The 20126-nt window shown below is 37.1% G+C and overlaps 1 protein-coding gene across 5 annotated transcripts in view; it reads right to left on the minus strand.

The window, feature by feature from the left end:
* Window positions 1–20126, minus strand: part of HOOK3 (hook microtubule tethering protein 3) — an 84410-nt gene that overhangs the window by 30464 nt on the left and 33820 nt on the right. For 4 of the 5 annotated variants that reach the window (XM_050328926.1, XM_050328927.1, XM_050328925.1 and 1 more), the window contains 8 exons: window positions 18553–18685; window positions 16805–16872; window positions 9803–9865; window positions 8307–8390; window positions 7134–7297; window positions 4860–5000; window positions 3167–3368; window positions 321–431 (listed from right to left, as the gene is read on the minus strand). In XM_050328926.1, the coding sequence (XP_050184883.1) occupies window positions 321–431; window positions 3167–3368; window positions 4860–5000; window positions 7134–7297; window positions 8307–8390; window positions 9803–9865; window positions 16805–16872; window positions 18553–18685 (966 nt within the window). The remainder of the gene's footprint in view (window positions 1–320; window positions 432–3166; window positions 3369–4859; window positions 5001–7133; window positions 7298–8306; window positions 8391–9802; window positions 9866–16804; window positions 16873–18552; window positions 18686–20126) is intronic. The other variant, XM_050328928.1, reaches the window with a different exon arrangement.

Here is a 20126-nt window from a genome sequence, read left to right on the forward strand (position 1 = left end):
TTTTTTTCAGAATACATGAAAATTACCCTGGGTATTTTTTAACCTTCTCACGGTAAATAGTCAGTAAACAATTTCAGATGGCAAATAAGAATGCTCTTCCTCTTAAAAATGGGTTGCTTACGATTTTGCACAGTCACTTTATTCCATGCTGTACAATTCTTAGGTTTAAAAAGTATCTTGTACAGAAACATTAGAAAATTTTAGCTGAAAAAAGACTTCCTAATTTAAAAAGATTGCTAACTATAATTACCATATCCCTGTGTTATAAAGGACACAAAGTTGCTATCATTACTAACAAAAAACAACACCTTGGCACTTACATCTTTTTCTTTTTGGAGGCTGTCTACTTTTTCTTTCAGACGTTTGCATTCATAATCTAATTTATCAGCTTTCTTGGACTCTTCAGATAACCTGTTTTGTAGTTCAACTGCCTGTGAGAACAAGAATCAATAATGTGTCTGCAAGTATTAAAACAAAATACACAAGACAAAGTAGCCAGTTACCATGCACCACGAGTCATGTTGTAAACAAGTGAAATAATTACCTACAGGGCATCCTAGTTGTTCTGTGTCTCAGCAAAATAAACAGCATTCAAATATTAGGTCTTAGTACAAGCAAAAGACAAAAAAACCTGTGAAGTATTTTTGTTACATCTAAAACAAGAATTTAAGCTCAAGCAAGGTTTACAGAGAGAAAGCCATGTCATACTACGGATCAAAGAGCTTAGGAAAAGCAGAAAAATCTCTCTGCATTCTGAGAAACCTAGTAAGGAGAAAAAATTCTGAAGAAAGCAAATTACCTACACCTTTTGTTAACTTTATTTCATAAACCTCACTCAGAATTCAACTACCAGTTTATGCAGCCAGTTCCTTAGCCTGAGAATTCCTGATATTTTCTAATACACTAATATAAAGATTTGGCCACAGGCTTATAAAGAGTTTTCTTTATTTTGGGGAGAAACATTGCTAACAAAGCCACATGTATGCTTTCAACTACAGATCAGTAAAGAGCTTTTAGAATTATATGAGCAGAAATCTGAAAGTTGAGCACAACAGGAGGCAAATCAGTGAAATCTTGCCTCTTCAAAACTCTCAGCCTTTACTAGCAAAGATTCATTCACAGAACATTAGTAAAGCTTATAATGCAGAGAGCATCGAAGCAAGGTCAATAAAAACTGAGCTGCAAACACAGAAGGTCAACAAAGACTCTGATAAAGACATCACAGCTTCTTCTGTAGGAATTCATAAGAAGGCTTTTTCATGGTTTTTAGATTAGACAGGAAGAGATTAACCTAAATTGTGAAGCACTACCTACATTAAGACTGGCCAGTTTTTCTAACTGCTTTTTATTTTCCATGTGTAAAGCTACAGCAACATATCTATAAGGACTACAATATCTGCGGTCTTAAGTCTTAGAGAAGGGCTTTGCTGCTGTTGTTCTTAGATTAAAGGTCATAAAAATAGCACAGGCCTGCATTTGCTGACATTAAAAAAATCAAATGTTAGATATAAAAATATTTAATCTCTCAGATGTGACATCCATCACTGGGGCTATCACAATAACTGCAGGAATAAATAAAAATACACAGGCCTTCACCTGTGATTGTGCCCCCACTTGCAAAAGATGTAAATTTTCACCTCAAGTGGAAAAGAATGCATTAATGTTTATAATCACTCAAGCTATGGTAATGGCATGCAGAAAACCATCGCAGGAAATAAACTGTATAACTGTCTTGAATTAGGACTTGTGAGGGTATAGAAAGAGACACAGTTTCATGGTAATGCAGAAGATTAAAAAAATAAAAATGAACTGCCATCACATTTACTAAGCATTATCTCAGTGCAGAATGAGTAAAGCAGGACTTTTGCAACAAAGAAAAGCAAGACATACTGCTAAAAATATATCAGAATGCACATGCACAAAGGGGCTGAATTAAATAACAATAAAACTATCTTGGAATCTTCACATTTCAATTCTTAAAGCTGCAGTAAAGGTTCTTAGAAAAGGCTTCTGCTGTGTGCAGTGGACATGCAATTTCCTTGCAAATTGCTATAGGAGTTTGAATCAAACACATCTGCATAGCACAATGCTTCTAAGCCAAAGAAATAACTCCTCTAGTGGCATCCTCATGAGTGGGGTAGGATCCTTCATACATAAGACATGTTTCCACTACAAAAATTGTCTGTTATTTCATGTTTTTTCTTGTCCAACTTCTTTTTTTTCTTGTAAAAACACTTGGGCTGTATTTACAACTAGCCCACAGAGGCTGAAACTAGTTGTCTCAATAAATAAGATGGCCAAGTGCAGGGAAAAAGATCTATTAAGTCTTAGGGAAACACGTTGTTCCTGGGCTTGCAATGTTGTTAGTGCTTGTTTCTGTGTTTTATTCTGCTGTAAGCTGACAGACAGGGACCCCTGTGCTGTGGCCATTCGATCAGGCAGAAATACAGAGCAGGCACTACTCCTTTAATGAGCCATGCTCTGCCTGGCCCTGTAACAAGAATGCCAGTATGATGTCATGTCCCTGTAGCCTACAAGCAGAGAGAAGATTTAGCACATCGTCCACCTTTACAGAAACAGCATCACATGGCACTCTGATAAGCAGGAGGATAAAGAGATGCCTTTCACTCCAGAGAGTGCGCTGGTGACACATTTTGTACTCTGCTGAGTGCATATAAACAACAGGGATTACATGTGTCCTTCTCTCTTCTTATCTGGAAAAATTCAGAAGTATCAGAAACTAGAACTTCAAAAAGAGAGAGGTTACTTAAACACAGGAATAACCTACCTCAGCTGTGGTGCATTCCTCAGTGCTGGAAAATTGTAAGCAAAATGTATATACTTTCTCTGAAAGAAGAGGCTCAAATTCAAGCCCTGCTATTGAATGTGAATTAGGAATAATTTCAGATAAGAAAGAACCCTTAACTTCTGTTGATTTTTTTCAAATGTAAGAAATACTGCTTATTGGCAAACTAACATAAACCTGTAGTAATGACCTGCAAGACTTGCAGAAAAGGAGGACAAAGGCAGTACCTACAAAACATGGAAATCTTCAAAACAGCTGTTTCCTCATAGTTTCTTTTTTACTTTGAGGTATTAGCCTTGTTAGGAAGAGAAAGTGTTGAACAATAGAGAGTACTGTTGCATTGATGATGCTTGTCCTCACCTGTCTCTTGTATGTTTCCAGCTGACTGCGTGCTGCGTTGGCCTTCCTCAGTTCTTCCTCCAGGCTCACAGTATTTTGCATGTACATTGTATTCTTCTCTTCTAAAAGCTTCACTTGACGCCGCAAATCACCCAGATCTTCCAGTTTCTTTTTATATGACTCTACCTGGCTTTCTAACTTGGCTACTTTATCAGAAGAATGCCTGAAGGGACAAATTTATATTGAATTTGAACTCAGAAAACTAACAAAACTAACAAAGTTAAATGCTTCCTCACTATTTTGCCTTAATGCAGAAGACATTCTGAGATATCATGGGGAGAACAATAAAGCAATCATATTCTCTTATTACTAATGTTTTCACTTTTAAATTACCTGCTTTCCTCCCATATGACTGTTTGTCAACTCAAATTACTGCTGATGGAGGTTCTTTTAGAAACTATCACTCTTCCTAATACAGATTTCTTATCTGCTTCCAATTTTAAAACAGTAGTTAAAACAACTTCACTCCCACTCATTTCCTTTCAATTCCAAATTATCTTCTATTCTGCATTTTACAAGGGTAAAGAAGAAAACCTTCTGGCCTCCAATTTGTTTTAATGAGAGCCAGGAATAAAATCACAAAGATCCATCTCCTGGGCAATTTATACTTGGTGAGACAGAAGTAAAGTACTGTAATAGTTTTGGAGTTTGATTCCTTCTAAAAAAAAATAAAAAAAAAAGAAAAAGAGAGAGAAAAAAGAAACACGGAGCTCTGTTCATAACTTTTCAGAGTTTTTTCAATCCACCTGTTGCAATGCCAGGACAGCAACCACCCACACCTCTACCACTAGTACTGTCCTCAGTTTCATTTCTGAACCAAACAATTTACAGAATAAATTTCCTATGAAATCCAGGGAATCTCCCACCGAATTGATGGGCCAGTTTACGAGACACTGAGGCAAGCCAAATCTCTAAAATCCCCAGTGAAGTGCAGAGCCTCTCTCCTGCAGCAAGGAATTACTTTTTGAACCCATGCCACCCAAACAGATAGTTTATGGAATTATGCAGCCTGATGGGTTCAGTCCTTACATCAATGATAGAGGAGATGAAGACAGAAAGCGTTGATAGAAAGCTGCTGGTGAATTAGGAATGGCAATATTAAACTAAGCCTTGGGAGAGAGAATGGGTAACTGTTCTGAATAACTCATGGCAGCAAGGCGCCAACACTGTTCCATAGTAAAAGTGGTTGTCCCACCCTACAAAGCCCTAGCATCATCAAATCATGACAACTTGGTGTGCTAAGATTAGTGACAGTGAGAGCCGTAACAGATGTTCATATTAGCATTATTTGATGAACCAAAAGCACACCCAAAGTCCAAGCAATGCAAACCTAGCAAAGGGGATAGTTTTCTGATGAGAATAGATGCCCAAGTCATGATGAAGGTGAGTAGTAAATACTCCAACAGATCAGTGAGTGCCCTGTAATAACCATAAGATTGTGTGGAATTGCTGAGTTTACTCATAGTTATTGATTAAGGAACACAATAAACAACTATTTTACTTAAGCAGAATTAAACTGGAGGATCCAGAAGAACCTTGGCACTGAGAAAGTGTTTATATTTAATATTTAAATTATTTAAACAAAAGATAATGCAGATTAAGTACACAAATTAAAAGTTAATAGTTAAAAAATGATTAATGGAACAGAGTTTACCTGAGTACATCTATCTCATCCTTCAAAGACTGAGCCTCTTCTGCCAGTGTAGTAAGCTCTTCTGTTTGTTGTCTCAGTTCTGCAATTTCCTTTTCTAGTTCTTCACAGCGTATTCGATAGTCATCTTTGGCAGCTTCTAATCTGTAAAAATGAAGAAAACCAGAAAATAACGTCCCATCTTGAGCCACAGTTACCTTTCCTCATCATCATCCCCTCTAAAAACCCATGAAATGGCCTCCTGCTACAGTGAAGGAGAAGAGCCCAATGTGCTTTTTCAAAATGTAGAAGCAGATTGACTTTTTTGATGCTCCCAATCTGATATCAGTCTTTCTACTTGGAAAATCAAAAGGTAATGTATATTCTCATAAAGACAATCCTCAGGTTTTTTCTGCAATAGTTTTTCACACAAGAAGTTCAGGCAGAAATTTTCACCTTTTTTCATCTTGGAACATACAGAGTTTGAATATGACATCTTTATCATAAGGTTTTGTTCAGCTGTCCAACTCCTACACACCTCCAACAATATTGACCTGATTGTCAGGTGTTATAAATGGCATAGAGCTCTCATCAAAGTGGCTTTATTTATTTACTCATAAAGAGCCTGTCCATGCCCAGCATGTCTGAAGAACCAGGTTTTTAGTTAAAAATTAAAGAACTCAGACAAAGTTGCTGGAGTAAACTGTTTGCACACAGCACACATAGGCAAAGTTCCATTAACCTGCCAGTGAAAAAAGGGAACAAGTAATAGAAACTTTGTTAAAGTATTTTGAATGAATGGAGAAGGACACAAACTGAAACACAAAAGTCCTATGGTGATTTTGATCTGAAATTAAAACAAAAACAATCCAGAACTGGAGATATGGGCACAGAGGGGGGAAAAAAAGTATTTTATCCAAAATGAGTCTACAAGAATGGAGATCAGAGAAAGTCTTTAAGTCATTTAAACCACAAACAACAAACATTTGGATCATGACAGACTATAAGTGTCAAAGGACAAAGAGGCAAGACTGGGAATAAAACTGTGGTACCACACTGGGCATCAATTCAGCTGTACATATGTCCTGCTTGGTCAGGTAGAGCTGGAAGGAACACGTACAAATCGCCATGAGAAACCACATGGTATGAAGGCAGGGGAAGGGGATAAAGGAGACCAGGAAGGAGTCTCGCATGTGAAGAAAGTTTAGAATGACCTTCAGAACCCAAAATTAGAGTAACAGGCAGGGCAGACATCGAATACGGGAAGAAAACCTGTTCAAAGAGTAACTGATAACAGACTCAGGTAGAAATCATTCCAGAGCATGGAGATGAATCAGAAGAGATAAAAGGGGACACTATCACTACACTATTCCTTTACACGGTAGACGTACAGAATGAAGAAATCCAGGCACTAGCTGCTGTGAAAAAGAAATACTGAATCAGTTTCAAGAAACTGATGGGAAAGGGAATGCCAGAATAAGCGGGAAGGAGGCTTAGTATAAGAGGAAGTGGAAAAATGACAAAACAGGCAAAAAGGAAAGTTACATGGCACTTATCACAAGAACTAGAAAAGAGCAATGAGAAGAGGATAGCAAAAGAAAAACTAGCAGTGTAAAGAAATACCATGGTTTCACTCAAGAAAGAGAGGGAAAGTATGGTAAAGAGAATAAAGAAGTAATAGTGAAGTGAATCAACTTTCTTCAGCAGAATAGGCACACACAGCCTGGAAGCAACCTTCAAAAGAGCCAGGAAGGAGATTTACAGAGGGATTGTATTTTTGCTTGTTGAGGAAATGCAAATGAAGTGCAGAGCTCACATGTACCTAACCTCCATCTTTCAGATATGAAACAAATTGTTTTCAAGTTCAGAGAAGGACGCACTTTGCCATTTAACAACGCCACCTGTAGTATTGCCTATAGCAGACCTAGACCTATAGCAGTCTAGGAATTCCTACACCCTAAAAATGCAATCAGAATAATTTGGGTAAAGGAAAGCATGCTACTTTTAATTCTCACTGATTTTGAAAAAAATGGCTGAAATGATTGCATGTAAATAATTCAAAATAACCCACAGAGTCAAGAGTGACATGTACACAGTATTTCAGTATTAAGCTGATGCATTTTTTTTTATGTTGGAGCTTGTAAAGAGGTAAATCATAATGTGTGCATCACTGTAAAGACTGCACCACTGTGGTTATGCCACCCATTATACTCATTCATGATTACCAGCAGAACCAGAAGTATCTAAGTCACACCTGTTGCCAGGTACAAACAATCTAACTGAGCACAGCTTTTCTACCTGAATGTTTCCTCTTGGAGCTGTTCTAGCTGTGTCTGCAGCTGCAGGTGCCTACGACCCGCAGGGCTGTTGGGATCTTCAATAGAATCAGACTGATTCAAGCGTTCCATCAAGATCTGGTTCTCGGCAAGCAGGCTGCTCTTCTCCTCTTGGAGGGCTGCAACCTGTTGTAATAAAAGCATGGGCTGGAATAACTGACCTATCCAGGTACAGAGAAATATTTTTTTGTGCTCGTGATAAACTATCAACACAACCCACAAACAGAAACATGCAGACTACAATAATAATCACATTTCACAGGAATATACTGTACCATTTAATAGGTATTCAAGTGCTAAGTGACGTAACCAACATATTGCAACATTGGGGCAGATTTACAGAAAATGTAACTATTCTTTAACATATTTTGCACAGTTATTAAAAAAAGAAGATAACTTCATCATAATTAAGTCTGTATACTGTCCCAACAAATAAAACTAGCTCTCCACAGTAAGGGTCAACTGCAAGCAGGTCCAAAACAGGAACACAGTCCCAAAGATGACTCAGCTTCCACCAACGCTGTGGAAATAGGCAGCAGTGTGAAGAACTCAGAGTGCTCCAACTCAAACAACAGCTGAAACATGGGTTCACGGATTAACCATGAGCACCCAGATCTGCTTAATTAATTCCAACAGTTACTGAACTGCTTGGCAAAAAGCCTGAATTATACTCCAAAACAGGGTTACAATGGCAATGCCTTCCCTCTTCATACTGCTCATATCTTCCAGATGAGGTATGACTGACTTAAAGTAAAACTTGGTCTAAACCCATACACAGCTGGTAGCCCGCAGTAACTTCCTGCTGGAATTTAACACTGAACTGAAATTGTTACAGCAGCATAACTTGTATTAGTTCTCTATAGCAACAGTTTTACCACGCAGTTCAAACCCTTCCTACCAGAATGAAAAAAAGTTTCATTTAGTATGAGTCATCTTCATACTGGCAACATTGCATCAAGATAAGAAAACAATTACATTATTCTGCTCCCACAAGTGAAGCAAAATAACTGCCGTGCAATTTTCATCTCACTCTTAAAAATTGTTTCCACACTATACTGCTTATTTTCTGCTGCCTAAAAGTTAATACATCTTTTCCGCCACTTCAAAATTAATACGTACACTATACCAAACTTACCTGCATATCTAACTCATGACATCTCTGGGCAATTTCTTCTTTTGTTGCTAGTGCTTCATTTAGTTCCTCTGTAGTTTTCTTCAGCTAGCATAAACAACAAACATTAACATTTTCATCACTCTCTGTGATCCATTTAAAAACATGCTCAACTACATGATTGTAAAATTTTTACATTTAGGTAATATATTAAATTTTTTAAAAGCTTAGGCAATTCCACTCTTATAAAGAAAAAACAAAACAAAACAAAAAACAGGTGTGATTACTGTTTAGTTTGTGTATTAGTAAAAAGTAAAAGTACCTAAAAGTAATATTTGCTCTTATATTAGAATTGTCACATCTATTCTATGAGTTGAGTCAAAAACTCTTGAAGAACTCGGGTCTGAAGAACTCATCAAATCTCCACACTGAAAAAAATTGTCAATACCACTTTTCTTTACGGATGCAAAGAGTGTATAATTCCAATTTTCAATCTAGTTTTGAAAGGACTGGAAGGTGGAATACAGGGAATGGACAATTAGGGTAAAATCTCTCTAGTAAAGGAAGCGACTTTAAGTGCACAACAGGGATACAACTAATGTGATGGCAGAGAAGCCTATCCTTCTGAAAAAGGGCACTGAACCTTGTAAGCACTGGTAAATATTCAGATATTTCTCCTCAAGGGCTTATTATTCAGACCTATGTATCTTGCTAGTTTACAAATGAATGCAGTTAACATAAACACAGCTACACGTGTGTGCACGTTGTGTATACAGACGTAGATATTATATATGTACTATTATATATGATAAAGTTTAAATGGGCTTTCTCAAACAGCATCAGCATATCTGGTATGTGCAAGTTTATTTCTCAGGGCCTGTTTACGTACAAAAATCAATTTAATCTGTCAGCATTTACATATTTCTGCAGAAAAAGCATGATGGAGGAACACAGGGAAAACCACTGTACTATACTCCTCAATTAGAAAAAAAATGAGGAAGTAGGACAGTGATAGCATGAAGTCAGTGAAACCAATTGGGTTTGTATATTTTTTAAATATATCAGAGAGGGAAGGATTATATTTGAAAACTTCTCTTATGTACTGGACTGGTTCCAGGACCCCATATATGTGTGTGTTTGTTGGGGGTTTTTTTTAACTGATTTGGGGGGTAGGAACTCACATAAAAAGTTTTATTCAAATGCTACATATTTTTTATCCTTTCTCAATACCTAAATATTTGTATCAACCTGCAATTTGCTTTATTATGTCACAGAGATAGACTGGTTTTCCGAACAAACTTTTCTTTTCCTTTAAACACACAGTAGGAGTAAACTCAATCTATAAGCCTAAAGGACTCTGAAATTTACTACTGAAATTTAGTTTTCCACTCCTCATTTGACTTTCCCACAAAATCCTTTAATGATTAAAGAAAAAAAAAAGACAGAGTTCTTAATACAGAAAAATGACTGGCCACTGATGTGCTACGATGGAAGGAAAAGAAACATCTGGTCTTAGATACCTGCCGGTCAAGGTCAACGTAAGCATCATTTCCAACAGAGACTGGAGACTCTTTACTCATCAACTGAAATTAGATTACACTGGATTAGAAAAAACAAGAATTTACTTTTATATTAAAACCTAAGCTTCAACGAAATACTAAGCTTATTTTTACTTTTGGGAGTTTTAATCTGACTTAATTTGAAAGTTTTTAACTTCATTTTTATATAAGACATTCAGAAACAAAAACAGAAAAAAATAATCTTCATAACTTATAATATTTAGAGTGATACAAAATAACCATTACATCATCTCTTTTTCTTCTGACAATGCACATTCTTCATCTATGATGAAGTCTACAGTACACCCCACTAAATATTTTACTGAAGTGGCACTGGAATGACAGTAGATATCAACACACCATGCAAGACCTCCTTTTAGTTGTTCTCTGCTAGTGGCTTTCATGCTTCAATTACCTGGAAGTTCACATGCATTTATTTATTTCACTAAAGGCTGGGACATATCCCCAGCTAATAGTGCAAAATAAAGATGATCAAAATTCTGCTCAGAAGCTGTCTGTGATTTTCAAATTTAAAGAGAAACTCCATAGAGTGCATTCTTGAAATGAGTATTAAAATTCATCATGTACTAACCAATTTTATTGCAGTAATAGATGATGGTGGTTTTGTAATATTTAGAATATTTTAAAAAAAACCAAACCAAACCAAACAAACAAAAAACACAACCAAAACCAAATCAACAAAACCAAAAGTAAACAAAAACCCCAAACCAAGACAAAAGAAAAAAAACAAACCTCCATCAAACCCTCGGCACAAAACTCCAAATCAAGTCCTACAAAATTGACTGATGAGCTTATTAAAAGAAAGAGGAAGAGTAAATAAGTTTTAAGAGTTGTCCAGTTACACAATTCATGGAAGTTACAATCAAAAAAGCCCGGTCCTAACCAAAATCAGGAAAACATTTTTTCCCTAAGATCTCTGGTCCAGCCTCTTTACTCTCTCCAGAGAAAGGGCTTCCTTTATTCCTTCCAGAAAACAGTGCTTTTGCATTGCTTTTCCTTGACAAAGTTTTTAGGATATGTGACACAGAGCATTTATTTGTTCTCAGTCCTTTCTCTTTACACCACTGTGTACAAGTGAAAAATCTCTGTTTGACCTTTACGTCATTCAAATATTTACACACATTTCTCTCCCTTTCCCGATATCCTTAATTGGGATTAACCTGTATAGCTAATGCTTAAATTAATCTATCTGTCCTCAGCAGTCCTCCTCAAACCATGACAATGTTTGTCAAATTTCTTTCATTTTCTCTACATGCTTACAATGACAAAACCACTCCAGGATGAAGCACTGCATGAAGTTCAGACTCCCTGCAACAATAATTAGAAAGTCCCTAACCTCAGCACTGTCCCTGGAAAAATGAAGTCATGCCTTTTTCATTACCATATATAGTGGCATTACAAACTTGTCTTTAATTTAAGGCCCTAATCTAAGCTGATTATAATTTAAACAAAAACTTCCAGTCCCTCCCCGCTCTGTGATAAATCTTGTATGTTTCAATTACTGCATTTCACCAGCTACTGTCAAAATGCTTTTCCAGATGACTAAAGGGACATCCCATATCAACCAAACACTGAACTCCTCTTCCCTATTTTATATCCCAAAACTGTTTGCAAACACCGGGCACGTGTGTTCACAAGCACACCAGTAAGTTCCACCCGCTAAGGCAGCACTTCCCAGCTGGTGGGTCCTGTGCAGCCCCAACAACACATCCCTGACAGCCACTGCCCCTTTCTGGCCCAAGCACGACTTCCTCTTCAGAAAACCAGCTCTACAGGCCTGCACAAGACTTACAGTGAAAGGAATACAAGTGACCGCACAACCCACTAGAGGCCACTGTGGTGTCACTGCTTCCCGGGAATTGCCGTAAAGGAAGCAGGTCAAGGCCACCGACACAATCCCTGTTTTCTTCAGCGAGTTTTGTCATCTCTCGCCAAACCCGCCGTTCTGGAGAGCCCTTAGCAGAAACGTCCAGAAAAGAGGACATTATCTGCAGCAGGATGAGGCAGTGGAGATACGTGGTCTGGGTGTACCTCGAATTTGCACACAGCTTGTGAGTTTAACTCCATGGGGTGCATGAGGAATGTCATGGGAAGCGTGCATGAGGCACTGAGGGTGAGAGCCATAGGCACACGTGCAGACGACTGACTCAATGCAAGAGGAAGCACCTTGCAATCTGGTGGCCTGTGCTATGCTGGGAATGCTGAAGATGAAATCTAAGGGATTGTTTTGTGCCCAGTAAGTAGTACAACCAAAGAACAGGAGCAGTATTGACAGAGAACTCACAAATAACACAGGAATCCAACTTCTGATCAACAGTGAATAATAATAATAAAGTTAAGAAGTGGGATGAAAAGGTATCGGGGCAAAAGAGTGCATCCATCTTTCCCCTACACATCTCCCCACACACTGGGACAATGGTTTATGCAACAAAATGTCTTGACCACGCTCTGCTTCTGAATTGCCTCTACTCAGTTTCTCCCCACTTAATAGCAGACCTTTTACCATAAATAGCATGGCCAACAGAGCACAACTCCACCCACCTATCCAAACTTCTCTCTCTTCAGTCAGATTTTCTGAAAATTTCAAGAAAAGTTTTACTGGATGCTGTGTCTTAGGGTTCCACACAGATATTTTTGTCAACTCAAAGCACACACTACACCTTCCATCCACCTGAAAATATGAGGTAAGAGGCTTGTCTAGTTTCCTTCATTTTTCACTTTATTTCTGGTCAATCAGCATTCTCTGATATTACAGAAATTTAGAGCTCCAAAATGGTCATTTAATCAGTTACCTGCTCAATGGCACATGCATTATTTATTAGTAATCTGATGACACTAGTAGGTTGATACTATTTTTTAAATCAAATTTCCTTACTGCGTTCTGCTATATATCTCCTTTACTTAAAGCCCATATTCAGAAAAAATTCATTAAATACTGCTGTACTTTCAGTGCTTCACATGCAGTCTGCAAGTGTGATATTAGAGCATGTGGTCTTGAGAGGTATGGATCAATGCCAGGACTTTTGAGTTTACAGGGACAAACTTCATTTCATTTGTATTTCAAATTAAGTTTAGAGAATAAAAAGCAGAAGGAAGTAGCCTTCTCTGTCTCCCCTTACAACTTTAGTTTTCTTCTGCAGCAGACTACCAGGGGAATAAAGGTCTGCCATCACAACTTCGCAAAACTGGAACTGGCCTTCGGTTCCAAATTCACCATTTTGCTTAAATATAATTTTATCACTCATTTTCACCTGTAACTTTAATGGAGGATGAGGTGCAGAAATTATAAAGAGGGAAACAAAAAGAAGTGCCTGCAAAATCAAGCAATTGCATTAGGTATCTACGTGAGAAGGAAAAGCCTGCTTAAGAGCTTCTGACAGTGAAATGAAGTAGCAAAAGGCATTTCCTGCCTTCTTCTTTTTTCCAGTTTATTTAGCATAAAAAGGTCAGTCTGGATTTTAAATGGCCCAATAACCTGGACAACATGGTAATACTTATAATTATTTGTGTAGTTTTATGAGAAGCAGTTGTCATTCCATGTCAATCCTTTACAGCTATACCTCTTCATGCTCATAGCTGTGGTATGATATCTCACATAACACTTGTAGGTCTGTTAATCCTATATGATTAAAACCTTCACTTTTTAATCGCTTTCCCTGGGAAATGTGAACAAGTTGTGTTGTCATGGATACATAAAGATTAGGGAATGGGTAAAACTATCACAAAATCTGCATGCATGAATAACCTGAATTATAAAAGCTTTTCTTTCTCCCCATACGTGATTTTGCAAATGCAGCTGAACCATTCACTTGATGAATTTAATATTTGCTTTATCTGAAATGCTTCTTCTACAGTTGATAATATTTTACAAGCACATTTAAGTGTCCACAAAACAATGACAAAATCTAGCCCCTGTAATCAGGTTTTCCTTTTTGAAACATCTTTATGTTTGTTTTAAAGAGTCAAGGCTATGTATGACACTGTATATCCTTTAAAGCAGCTGGACTTTCTACCTCCAGTTGATATTCAGTCTATCCTCCAGTCTATCTGTTGACAGACGCAACAAAATACTTTGGTATTATTTCCTAACTATTAAAAAACCACTTTTACTTCACACAACATAAAGCTTTAAACAGTCAGGTCAAAATACAGTGGGGAAAAAAAACCACAAAACCAAACAGTGGAAGCAACACAGTCAGTATTAAACTCAGACAGTAAGCACCTTTTCCTATTCACCCAAGCAAGTTTTGACACTACCTCTGGTACTGTTCTGACTCTCAACTTGACCTGCCCAGACACCTGCTAAGTGATCAAGTTTAGAGATGTTCCAAACAGCAAAGGCAAACAGATTGTCTGCATCAGCTACCACCCTCATAAATAATGAACTTGGCTGCTCCAGGAAAAAATTTGGGAAAATGACAGTAGAATTTCCAAAAGATGTCAAGGAAAGGAAAAGAAAGAAAAACACATAATGGCCAAAATAATTTCTGTAAGGAAAGATTTTAGACCTTTAAAAAAATCTGAAAACCATGAAATAACTGTAATATTATGCATATCAATATATTAAATCCTTTATCTTGTGCACAGCTTGCATTCAGATATGTACATCTGAAGATTAGCATCTAAGAATCTAGGTGATGGCAACACACCAGATCAGTTTGACTACACTGAACAAGATAACAGAAAAGCACTGTTCAATTTATAAAACCTTATGGAGCACAAGGCATATTTTAAACATTTAAATAAGTGAAGAAATGAAATGCTGAAGAGTCAAAAGTTATAATAAAATAACCAACTAAAATTTAGAACATAATATGCTGCTTCTTCCATAGAAGAATCACCTTCTACATGTAAAAAACTAGAGAAAACTTGTTCTACTGTGCCTCATGAAATACTACCCTGAGTAAGATAATTAATGAAAACCAAAGCAGCATCAAAAAAAATTTAAGTGTGCTTGACTGAAACAGAAAAATAAACTTCCTAATACATCAGCAAAGCTCAGAGAGGTCTTCTAACATATCTAATTCTAAGAAAATACCTGCAAAGTCAAATACTTTGGAATGTCTGGACTAGGTGACACACAGCAACTTTTCAAATATGTACATATAGCTACTTTCCTTGGCATCTCATTTTGGTGTCTCCTACATATTGCTTATTTCAAGTCACTTGAATTCTGAGAGCTGCTGTGAGTCCAAGAAATAAAAAATCCTCCTTAAATCCAGTGAATTTTCACCCCATGTGAATCTGTGCTGGCTATGACCTAACTCCCAGAATAACCTCCACAATTTTGCCAGGCACTGAAGGGGGAGAGGCCTGCAATCCCCAGTGTCTGTCTTCTTTCCCTTCTTGAAAATTGGTATAATCTTTGCCAGCTTCCAGTTGACGCTGGACTTCTCCAAACTCCAAACCCAATAAAAAATAGTGGAGGGAGGGCCTGCTCTCAATGTGTATCAAAGTCTGAGATGCTTTCTCACCTCTTCATTAAGGAACCTCCTCATTTGGTCCTGAAATGCCTTGGATTTCTAAGCAGCTTGGAAAGTAGCATTACAAACACCCAGAACTGTGCCAGTACCTGATTAGTAAGCTTTTTGATTCAGTGAGTTTCACAAATCTGTTCCAGAGAAACACACCCTTGCCTGGTGATTTCTCCCTACTACTACTCACCATCTCAGAGAAAGGGCACAAACACTTCAAAGCTTACTCATCAAAAATACTGAAAACTGTGGGCTGCTTCAAATCTGGCTATTATATCAAATGAAGAAGACTTTTACAAAAATTAAATAGGAGATTTTTAACAGAAAGAGGGAGGATAAAATAAGGTTTTCTACTTCAAGGCAGTGCAGAATATAGTGACACTGAAATTTGGATTTAATAAAAAGCATTAGAAAACTTCACCAAAACACTGTATTACAGTTACAAAAAATACAAAAAGTAAAATATTCCAAAACTCCAGCAAACTGGTGCTTGGCAGCACTGACTGGAAGATGATTCAGCATAACAATTCTTTCAAAGCTCATTTCAAAAGTCTACTCTGCACTGTTGTGGACAGAAGTCCACACACAGACTACTGAATGTATGACTGCATGGTTGAAATGAGGGACAGGGTTCCTTGTAGGCCTACTGACACCTCTTTCTATATTCAGGCATTCCAGAGAAGCGAAATTACTCTAGAGCCTAATGTGGAATTTAGTTTCTCTTGTTCAGGTTCAAAATAAATGGGATTACTATTGATTTCCAGCTTTCCTTAGCAGCCTGCCCTGCAGTAAACCTCCATCAGTGAAGACTGATAGGCATTTCACATGTGGGCATTTTGGGCTCCTAGGAAGTCACATGGGGGTTCCAGGGCTATAGTGGCTAACACTGTGGTTTTAAACTACCACAAAATGCACTGGAGTAGACTCCACTAACTTGTAAAAACATACCAGCCTATTATATTATTCATCTATATTAATATTATTTATCATTATATATTATCATTATGTATCATAACACTACTGTTGACAGCAGAATACTCTGCTCTCAGATTCTCTTCCTTTTCACTTGTCAACAAAGTTTATAAAAAAAAATAACGTAACAGCTCATGAAGTTTTGCAATTTCAAGGTACAAATTTTGATGAAATTCTACGTTATTTGGTTATCCATGTAAAAATCAGTCTAGTGTACTTTAGGATTCACAGGGTGGGAAAGGTAAAGGGAAGGGAACCCAATATCAAAAATATCTAGAAGTTCCAGTCTTCTAGATTTAAAGAAAAGTGGGACATTCAACCAGAGTTCCTTGACATAAAGCAAGATTTTTCTAAGGAAAAAATAAGATATTTTTCACTGTAAAAAAGCAAAATCTATGCCCCTTATTTTCTTTACTTCCAACTAAGTAGGAAGAAGCATATTGTTGTAAAATGCTGAAAGGCAGAACTTTTACACACTGTGGGCATCCCAGCGTACCTCCTGAATGGCTGTCATGACAACATGTTGAACTGATTCTTCCATCATCATTATGGTCTGGATGTACTCTGAAAAAAAAAAGAAAAAAAGCATTCTGAAATGTCATTGTTGAAATTCAAGTCAGAGAACAGAAGATCAGAAGCTGCATCCTTCCTAGAAAATGAGTAGGTGCCATGGATGACACTGAAATGCATAATCACCAGTCGAGTCCCACCACAACAAACTCAACAGGATTTTACCAGAAGTCTGCTCAGACATAAATCCAGGCTTATTTGAACTCTACAACAATGAAAAAGGTACATGATTATCTTTTCTTTTCCTTCTGGCACCTCACAGTTCCAATATAACTACTTTTACTCCTTTTCTCCCTTTGTTCCCAAACTATTCAGGCTCTTCAAGTACATGATCCATGCACAGGTTGTTATTTTCCGTAAGTTTAACAATAATGTCCTGCCTTCCTACAGCATCCTCATTTCAAAGCATTTGCACATCCGTTCTTGTTCCTGCGTTACACCACAAATTAAGTCCCACACCACTTTTTCACTCCTCACCTATGCATAGGTGTGAGTTACACATCAGGTACTTTGTGAGATGCTACAGCGGTCAGAAGGCCGAATTCTGACATTTAGACTTAATGACTTGCCCAGTACTGTGTGGTTTCCAGATAGACATGATCTCCTTTTACACATGACCTGTGTTCTTTTAATGATGTGACCAAGGGAAAGATGTTGGGGAAAAGTCACCTCAAAGTGGTTAATTAGCTCATGTGAAATCTCACTCCAAAGTACATAAAACTAGACTGCTCTGATATTTCAAACATTTTCAATACATTTTCAATGTCCAAACTGAGAGAGTAAAGGACAGACAAGAATAAGATATGCTTCCCACCTGAGGGTGACAGTCACCCATAGGAAGATAATTTTACATAAAACAGAGAGGACAGGAGGGTTAATAAACCAGAGTTGTTTATGTACTCCTGGAAGAACATTCCCTCTATTTTAATTAATAGGATAGCCAGACCATCTCCTGTTTAGGAGAACAAAAGTAATTTCAGAAGGAGAAAGTAAAGTGATTTAGTCACCTGAGAAAACTGAAAGGGGAAACCAGCAGTAAAAGTTAGGATGAACCAAGCAAGAGGAAGACAAAAGGTCTGAAACACTGGCTGCCATGAAAACCAAATTGAGTTAAATCAGAAGAGACATTTATTTGGTTCAACTGTAATGTAAATACAGTAGAAATAGCCTTGTTTTCCCACACATGTATTTGCTATTTGCATGACTATGTTTTGTGTTTTAGGTATTTAGAATAAACGTTTGCAGTTGCTCTATGCTATCCCAGATCACACCAGACATCTCTCCAGACAAAGCTTTCACCTGTGTAGTTAAGGCAATGACTGGAATGCATTTCTAAAATCAGGAGTCACACAGAACAATCACATTTTTCCATTCTTAACTATCCCGACCTACGTCATAAATGGTTAAAAGGTAGGCCCAATAATTTTCCTTTGTCGAGTGATTTTCCAGCTTGGCAAATTGAAAATATGGACGTTGGAAGCAAAATCAGTTCCACAGTTTGAGTCTCCAAAACTAGGGAAGCTTGTAAGAAACCAACAGTTACTATCTGTAGGACAAAATCATGTCACCGCTGAAAAGAAACTACATTTGTCTCTGACAGAAACATGGGAAATACAATTTTCCCCCTAAGTATTTACGCAGCAAGCGAGAAAACACTTTTTGAAAATTTATTACCTTGCTTCTGTTCACAGTTCACAGCACATCCCAAAATAAGTTGAAGCATTCTCCCCAGCTCCGCAGCATCAGCATGCTCTCCAATCAGGTTAACATCAGGAAGGGTGAAGTCATTTATCTGTTGCCCCAGAATCTGTGTAAAGACCCAGTGCACACATGGCTGTATCACTGCACATATACATACCCACACAGTTTGTGCAAAGGTGATTCATCATCAACAAGAGCAATTCACTCTTACTTTAAATCCAAAGTGAATCGCCAAACATCCAAATATTAAATCATACTGTTTGACACAAATAATATTTGGGAGAAGACAAATACGACAAACATCACACTTATGAGCTTTGAGTCATAAGCAAATATGAGTTACACACTTAGTAAGATTTTTTTTATTTCAGCTAAGAAGGTAACAAAAGCAGGTCATCACATGGATAATTGATTTTTTTTTAAAGCATTCCATTAAAAAAATATAACACCTAAAAACATCTCAGGTAGCATAAAATATTATGCACATATCTGTGTATACTATTATAAAGCCAAGAAATTAAATATTTCACCTACACAATACATATGTCTAACACTGACAGGAGAAAAATATAAGTAAAAAAACTCAGATCACTAAGCCTTGCACTTCTGGCAAATTTAAGGATATCTTGCAAATCTCACATCTAAGAAAGATGTTCCATGGAAGACAATCTGAGTTAGTAGTACAATGATATGTAATTAAACAGCCCACATGCAGAAAGAAAGAAAAAATCCAACAAAACAAAAGCCCATGTGACTCACAATTAGTGTTACCTGATTTATCATTAAGGATCTACATTAATGATTGTCAGTAGATGGAATTAAACAATTCTGCTAAATTGCTCTTTATTGAAGAGAGGTTTGAAAATATGAATATGAAATCTGGAATTAAAACACATCTATGACACATTAATTGCAGATAAAAAGAAATTAACTTCTTGAACAGGGTGCAATAAGGAAACAATGACTATAGAGCGAATCAGTCATTTGCTGCTTGCTCTTTATGTGCAATACTTGAAAAAACAAAGGTATTTGGAAAAAGTATGTAATGTATACAAAGAACACAAAGAGAACAAGGCGTTCAGAAGTTTTCTAGAGTTGGGCTTTGTGGAAGTGCTGTGGTTGAGTTTTTCTTGTTATGTATGGTGGTTTTTGCGTTGTGGAATTGTAGTTTTTTTAAGCAGTTTTCTCAAAGAATTAGCTTCAGCACTACTAAAAATGTCTGGACACTTTAAAGGACCCAGATTCACTCCTGTTGGAAAAGACCTCCTTTAGGTCATAAGAATTTTGGGAATGCATCAATCACAATGGAAAATATTACCATTGTATATAGACTGCAATAATACAGTAAAATATAGACTTTTTTGAATCATGCAAATCTGATGTGTATTTATATATTCATCTGTAGTTTCTGAATTTCTTTAAAAATAATGCTGGATTTAAGTTAACAATACTACAGTGGTTTCATAGTTACTGACAACAAAACTGTTGTTGAAGAAAGCTGAAGGGAAGAGGCATATTGGCAAGCATTATGAGGAACCCAAGGATGT

The sequence above is a fragment of the Myiozetetes cayanensis genome, unplaced genomic scaffold, assembly GCF_022539395.1.
Source record: "Myiozetetes cayanensis isolate MyiCay16 unplaced genomic scaffold, myiCay2020 scf4, whole genome shotgun sequence".
In the NCBI taxonomy this organism is placed as follows: Eukaryota; Metazoa; Chordata; class Aves; order Passeriformes; family Tyrannidae; genus Myiozetetes; species Myiozetetes cayanensis.